Consider the following 7,555-nt stretch of genomic DNA (forward strand, 5'->3'; position numbering starts at 1 on the left):
TCATACGTATCATTCATATATTCTTTATAGTGATTCAAAAGTTATCCATGGATAATGCGATGTGTATTGTGTTTAAATACAGCTTGTTTAGCTGACCATTGATAGCTTGCAGCCGATCTCTACACAAAAGCTGCGTGTGCTTGTGACAGCTCGTCACTCTATCTCTGCTCACAACGACACGCCTCCAGACACTCGGCTGTTTTTGGAAATACTCGGTATGGCGTATGTATCTTTTATAAATATGATTAAACTAAAGACATTTTGGAGATATGAAGGTGCACTACTACTGTAACAAAGCGACGGGACTCAGGCAGGGATCCAAATGCAAAGCTTTTATTAAAGGCGAGCGTGGTCGTACAGGCAGGGTCAAACAGGAGCAAACAGGAACAGCAGGGAACAGGCAGAATCGTAGTCAGGATACTGGGAAAGATCAGAACAGGCAGATATCACTCACAGGTCGGTATACAAATCACAGGTCAGGGGTAGGTAGCACAGGATCGTAAACAGGTAACAGGCAGGAACGGTAACAGACAGGCAGACAGGATATTAGAACGCTCAGAATTGTATCACAGGGAAAACAAGACTTCGCCAACAGGTGGTGTGTGTGTGAGTCATTTATAGTCCAGGTAGTATGCTAAGCTGTATGTGGCAACAGGTGATTGGTGTGGAGTGAACATGTGCAGGGCAGATTGTGGGAAATGTAGTCTGGGAACTGACAGGAACAGACGGTGATCATGACATAACGCCCCCCTTCCGGAAGGTGCGTCCTCGCGGCGTAGATGGCACAAATAGGGAGGGGGATTGGTGCATTGGAGCTCAGACAGGAACAGGGTCTCCAATGCAAGTTCCAGGGCAGCCAGGGCGGGTCAGGTGCCACGGGCAGCCAGGGCAGGTTAGGAGTGTCAGGAAGCCACGGCGGGTCAGGTGGCTCGGGCAGCCATGGCAGGTCAGGTGGCTCTGGCAACCACGGCAGGTCAGGTGGCTCAGGTAGCCACGGCAGGTCAGGTGGTTCGGGCAACCACGGCAGGTCAGGTGGCTTGGATAACCACGGCAGGTTAGGTGGCTTGGGCAGCCAAGGTGAGACAGAGTCCATAAATGACCATAGTGGATTATAGTCCATGGGCGGCCATAACAGTTCGTAGGCCGTTGCTGGGTCCCCACCCACAAGCTCCCCACCCTCTTGTGCGGCGCCGGCAGGGCAAGGCGCTTGGGCAGGGCAAAAAAAAACCTCTGGAGTGGTCTCCGGGCCCACAGCGGGCTCTTGGAAGGCCTCCGAACCCTGAAGGATGAAAGAAGCCTTCTTCCTCCTCTTACGAGAATGAGGCGGTGGTTCTGTGTTCACCTCCTCTGTGGACGCTGCAGCGAGCTCACGGGCTGAAGCGGGCTCTGGAGCGGACTCACTGGTTGGAGCCGGCTCTGGAGCGGACTCACTGGCTGGAGCCGGCTCTGGAGCGGACTCACTGGCTGGAGCGGATTCGGGAACGGACTCTCTGGCTGGAGTGGGCTCTGGAGCGGATTTAACGGCTGGAACGACCCCTTTGTTCACTGACACTGAAGGAGCGGCCATCCTGCCTGTGGGCACTGGCGAAACGGCCATCTTGTCCAACGCATCTATACAGCTTCAGTACATTGTAATCGGAGAACTCGAGTGCGTTGCAACCAACAAGCTTGAGTGCGTTGCGGTCGGCTGGTTTAGGTGTGAAGCAGCCGGCTGGCTTGAGAGCGAATCGGTCGTTTGGCTTTAGAGCGAAGCTGCAGGCAGAGGCTTAGGAATGCCAGCCACTCGTGACGTGATTCTAGATGATCAACGGGGACTTGACTTGGCTCAAGAAGATCAGCGAAGACGTGACGAGATTCTGGGTGTTTAGTGGTGACTTGACCTTGCTCCTGAAGATCAGCGGTGACTTGACTTTGCTCATGGAGATCAGTGGTGACATGACTTGGCTCACAGAGATTGACTGTGACTTGACTTGATTCAGGATAAGCAGCGAGATGTCGCATTTCTCCGCGACACCCACAGTAAACAGAGAACCAACAGACAACAAAGCATAGTCCATAAAGCTGCTAAGTGATGAACGCGGTCCCTCTCATCTTAATTTATTTCTGAAGGGGTTGATTAACGGCATCACAGAAAAAGTCTATCAATGCATAGTCAGGCCAGTTTGCATAATAGGCAATATCCAGAAACTTCTGAATGTGGTCCTCCAGGGTACAATTACCTTGACGAAGGCGGACGAGACGTATAGCTGAGTCGATGCTGATGCTGGAAACGTTCATAGAAGCTTCTGGATCTTGGTGGGGCGAAGTCTTCTGTAACGAAGTGACAGGACTTAGGCAGGGATCCAAATGCAAAGGTGCGCGTGGTCGTACAGGCAGGGTCAAACAGGAGCAAACAGGAACAGCAGGGAACAGGCAGAGTCGTAGTCAGGATACTGGCAAAGATCAGGACAGGCAGATATCACTCACAGGTCGGTATACAAAGCACAGGTCAGGGGTAGGCAGCACAGGATCGGTAACAGACAGGCAGACAGGATATTAGAACGCTCAGAATTGTATCACAGGGAAAACAAGACTTCACCAACAGGTGGTGTGTGTGTGAGTCATTTATAGTCCAGTGTGCTAAGCTGTATGTGACAACAGGTGATTGGTGTGGAGTGAACATGTGACTGGCAGGGCGGATTGTGGGAAATGTAGTCCAGGAACTGACGGGAACAGACGGTGATCATGACAACTACTCTATAGGTACTCAAGATTAACATGAGATTGGCAGAAACTGTGTGTGATACATTTTTAAATCTTGTTTTGATGTATTTTTTTGAGGATCTTAAAAGACATTTATTTAAAATAAAATCAGATATATGTCCTGTGTGCTGTCAGTAATGAAGCTTTGAGACTGTTCTTGTCATCGACCAATCAGTGTTGACATGATGTAATTTCCCACAGCTCTAGAGTCAGTCATGTGACATTTCCAGCTCACGTGAGTGGCTCATCCAAAACAACACATCCAAATATAAATTATAATGTTGCCTTAAATATGAGATGAATATTACTTTCTTGTAGGCATTAAAACATTTATGTACAGTATAAAAATAAAATGTAGTAAAAATGAATGACTATATGCATGAAAAAAATTAAGTATATCTCAGGGTAGTGCTGATGTCTGAAAGTCCCAGTTTGAGTCGAGATGTTTCTGTGTGGAGTTTGCTTGTTCTCCTTGTGTTGTTCCTTCAGTTTCCACACGATCAAACTCCTGCTGCTCCAGTGAACTGAACACACTGAGGTGTTTGTAGGTGTGAGTGAGAGTCTGAATGTCTGAGAGTCTTTCTCACCATCTTATATACAGTACATCATCAATCAAAATCATCAGAGGCAGTGAAATATTTATAGCAGATCAATACTATTGATTACTAATTGAGAACAATGAGAGTTCAGACTGAGAAAGAAGCTCTTGATGAGAGTGTTTGAGCTCAGATGTGTCTGTAGAAGATTCCAGAAGACAGACCATGATGACAATGATGGTGATGTTCAGGTCTTCAGCAGCTACTGGACATCAGTGATGAGGGTTTTGATGAGAGAATCAGAATCAATCTTTACAGGCTCGTCTGGATCACATGACACTAGAAATCACAAATACACATCTGATTATCCCCAAATTCATTGCTTTAATTAAGTTGTCTTGAAAAAGCCAACTTACTGAAATGCTATTTAAACTTATTATTAGTGGTTGTTGCCTCTGGCAAAGCGTCACTATTGTTCTTCTGCATACTTATTCTTCTGGACAAAAGTTTGGTACACTGCTCCTCCTGCAGCGTTTGTCATAGACCCATGAATGAGGTGTTGAATCGACCGGCTCATTGAGGAGAGGTGTGCTCTGACTAAGGGATCGGACCAACGATGTTCACACAGCGGATGAAAAATTGGGCTATCTATATATCTAGCCTATCTTAAACTTAAAGGTACTGGTTGTAGGAGCTCCCACTAGAGGGCGCACTACCAAAACAATAATAATTGCGTGGTTTGATGACGCTAAAAAGGTGCGTGGAATGATGGGATTTGTTGTCTTCTACCAAACCGCTGACGGCCATCAATCAGACGGAAAGATAAATGCGATGTCCCGCGTTTGGCGTGTATGCCCCATAATACTAATTGTGTTGATCGTTATAATGGCATACGTTTTCTGTAAAGATACGAATCAAAACAACTCACCTGTTGATTAAAACACAAGCATGATTGGCATCTCTTTCTATGTGAAGTTTGTCGCGAAGCTCTCTCCATCTAGAAAATGCAACACCAATATTGATCCTCGCTCTTTCTCTCCTCTTGTCCCAAACTGTTCTTGGGTCGTTTGGTTGGCCCGTACGCTTACGTTTACGGGAGCTGTCCTTGTCGACAGAACCAGCGGCAGATGGTAAACAGTAATTATGTTCCATAAATAAGTAACACAATCCACCATAAAACGTGCAAGAAGTAAATAAGGAACTGCTTGAAGCAAGCTAGTGGTTTGCTTGACGCTAGACACTACTTCCGCATTTGTCCACAGCACTGTTGTCATGTGGTTTCTACATCAGTAAAGGCGGTAACAAAGGTAACTGACGTCATTGACAGGCGACTGCACTGCCCTGTGTCACTGTTTAGAATGGGAATTTTCTCATGATTTACAAGTAGTTGAAAACATTAGAGGTATTGTTAGTATCAGCTAGACAAAATATATAACACTAGCCTAGTGGTTTTTGGATATTTTACTGCAAATATCTTACAAATTGTACCTTTAAACTTTCAAACTTTACATTTTTAAAACTAGCTTTTTCAAGCCAACTTAACGTTTGTTGACCAACTTTTTTATCTAGTTCACACATTTATTATGTTCTTGATCAATAACTATTCTGTCAATTAAACACAATCTGAAAATGTTTCATAACTGCAGAAAGTCAATCTGATGAATTTGTCTGAATGTGAAGAGAAAACAACAGTAAATCTAACAGTGAAACTAAAATGTGATGATTAAAGTTCAGTAATGATCAAACACTTACAGTTTGGCTTTTTCTCCATACTCTCCAGTCTAACAATTCTCTGTCCTCTTCCCTCTTGCGATCCACTGGTCTGTGTCTCCATTTTCCTCTCTGTCTTCTTGTTTTCTGCTGCTCTGTGATTTCTGAGGCTCCAGCAGTTTCTCTTCATCTGAATCTGTTCAATCTCAGACAGAGTTTAATTAAAACGATATAACATCATATCATGAGACATCAGATCAATTCCTGATCAACAGCTTCAGTGTTATTACAACATCTCATATTAAAACTACAATATTCATACTACTGTAGATATTAATAAAGATGTTAAAGTATGTGACAAATATATAAATGTGATTTTATGTGTCAGTTCTGATTGTAAACAGTTTTCTCTTCTCACCTCGTGTTTGATCATATTTGATTAATCAGAATGACACTTTACAGCTCCGACTGGACCAACGGAGACTGAAAATGAAGAAAAATAACTGGTTATCATCATAATTTACATACAGTGGCTGGACTATGTATGAAACACGGAATATAGAAACAATTGATGATTACACTGTAACAATATTACAAACATTTAATAATTTACAAATGAAAAGAGCAAATAATCCTGTCATCAATATAAAAATAAAGCTCCTCAGTAACGTATAAAATGTTAAATGATGTATTTAGAAACATGTTTCTCGCCTGTGAGAAGTGAGATGTCGAAAGATCCAGTGTTTAAGATGACACTGAATATATAATGAAAAAGAAATAAAGGTCCAGAGTGAGAGTAAGTCAGCCTCAGAGAACTCATTTAGATATACAGGTCTGAGTGAGACGTAGCGGATGTTTTCAGTGTGTGAGTGTGACTCAGATCCTTAACATTCAACACAATCACAATAAGCTTGTTTGAGGCGCGCCTCTGAAACGTAGGTGTAAACCGGTGTAAACTCGCCGTGTCCGCACGAGCGTGAAGTGCGCGCGTCGAAAATAACACCATGACGATGTGGTTGTGCGTTTTGAGTGCGAGAGACCCCATTTCGTTGGTCAATAACAAATAAGTTTTTTTTTTTTTTTTTTTTTTTTTTTTTAAATAACCAAAGAGAGGTATCTTTTAACATATCACATAGAATTTTCTATTAAATAATTATGTGAACGGCTCGAATTAGAGAGGGAAAACTATTGTGTTTTTATCTGGTGTTGTTAAAGAATCTGTAATTCATCCTTCTTTTAGTGTGTATAAAGATTATTCTGGATACATGTCTCTAACTTCATTTCTAGGTTGTTTGGAACATTAATACAAATTGAACTGTATGATGTTGTTTTTGTACAGAATTGATTCCAAAAGTGCAACTTCTTTTCTTATACAGCGAATTATTGTACTTTGAAAATATCATATTCTTGTAAAGAAATGGGCTAAAGCCAAATTGTGAACATTTTATAAAAGAAATTAAACGATGCTACTTTACACAATATTAAGAACAAAAAAGCAAAAAAGACTTATGAGGCACTGTAACTTTAATATGGTTAATTGTTTTAGTTTTTTTCCCCATTTTGTTCGCACTTTTTTGTTATATATTTTATATTTGGCCTATTGTCATATTTGTTATGAAATGTACTAATGTCGTACATAATTGCATAATTAAGCAAAAAAAAAAAAAAAAAAAAGAGAGACCCCATAGAGTGCCCCAGGGTGTACGTGTTTCTGTAGGCCAACCCGGAAGTTAGCGGTGCACAGGTTCCCTCGATTGAAAGCCTATTCATTTTTCCCATAGACTTTTGGAAAATCGCAGAAAATAAGCTCTGTGTTTAACAAAGGGTTATGACACTTACACGTTTTGTCTATCAAGATAATCTTTACAAGTTAACACAACATTTTTAGATTTTGAAGTCTAAATAAAGTGGTCAGATATAAAAAGCTAACAGTAGGCTATAAACGGACTACAGCACACCATGGTCGCGGATCAACGTCGTCACCACCAAGCTTCCTCTGACTTTATTTAGAAAACAACTTTATTTATAAACATGCTCACTGATTATGATCTGTGCTGTTATTAATACTTATCCACTTTTTCATGAGAAATACTGTCCAAATGTCCTGTTTGTCATGATGACGTCTAAAGTCCCCACCAAAGGAAGTAGTCCTTTTAGCAATTTGTTAGCAACCGCCGATTTGAAGACACAGTAAAAGTTTAAAAAATCACAAGTGGGTTATAACTGGTGTGTTTTATGTCATAGATCAAAACGTGAAAGTATTTAGAGGCTTTGTTAACCACAGACCTTATTTCAGGCGATTTAGCAAAAACCCATTCAAAAAACCCATAGACTTTACGGTGTTGGAACCGGAAGTCCTAAAATGCTAACTCGCTTCCGGGTTTGGCCTACAAAAAAGCGTCATCCCTGAGGCACTCTATTTCGCCATGTGGTGTGCACAGCATTTTTTGGCAGCTCCGCATCCAAAGATGCACGACTTCGAGCCGATTCTGGCCGAGCAGAAACATCTGTACCAGCGTCTTTACCAGCTCCCAGTTTGTGCTTCTCCAAATTCACTGCATACTTTT

At 42.2% G+C, this 7,555-nt stretch overlaps 1 protein-coding gene across 4 annotated transcripts; it reads right to left on the reverse strand.

The window, feature by feature from the left end:
- Positions 1–335: 335 nt before the first annotated feature.
- Positions 336–5,839, reverse strand: LOC137026645 (uncharacterized). Of its 4 annotated transcripts, none has more exons than XM_067394049.1 (4): positions 5,700–5,839; positions 5,407–5,471; positions 5,031–5,184; positions 336–3,617 (listed from the first exon to the last, which is right to left on the reverse strand). In XM_067394049.1, exon 4 carries the CDS (start codon positions 1,595–1,597, stop codon positions 635–637), a length of 963 nt encoding a protein of 320 aa, XP_067250150.1. In that variant the 5' UTR covers positions 1,598–3,617; positions 5,031–5,184; positions 5,407–5,471; positions 5,700–5,839; the 3' UTR covers positions 336–634. The 4 variants fall into 2 exon arrangements, with proteins under 4 accessions (XP_067250150.1, XP_067250153.1, XP_067250151.1 ...); XM_067394050.1 differs by having other exon boundaries at positions 5,031–5,193.
- Positions 5,840–7,555: the final 1,716 nt, after the last annotated feature.

The sequence above is a fragment of the Chanodichthys erythropterus genome, chromosome 9 (assembly GCF_024489055.1).
Source record: "Chanodichthys erythropterus isolate Z2021 chromosome 9, ASM2448905v1, whole genome shotgun sequence".
Taxonomy (NCBI): domain Eukaryota; kingdom Metazoa; phylum Chordata; class Actinopteri; order Cypriniformes; family Xenocyprididae; genus Chanodichthys; species Chanodichthys erythropterus.

Bases quoted from the DNA above. Each gene is read 5' to 3' on its own strand.
- LOC137026645 (XM_067394049.1), bottom strand. From the start codon at position 1,597: ATGGCCGTTTCGCCAGTGCCCACAGGCAGGATGGCCGCTCCTTCAGTG.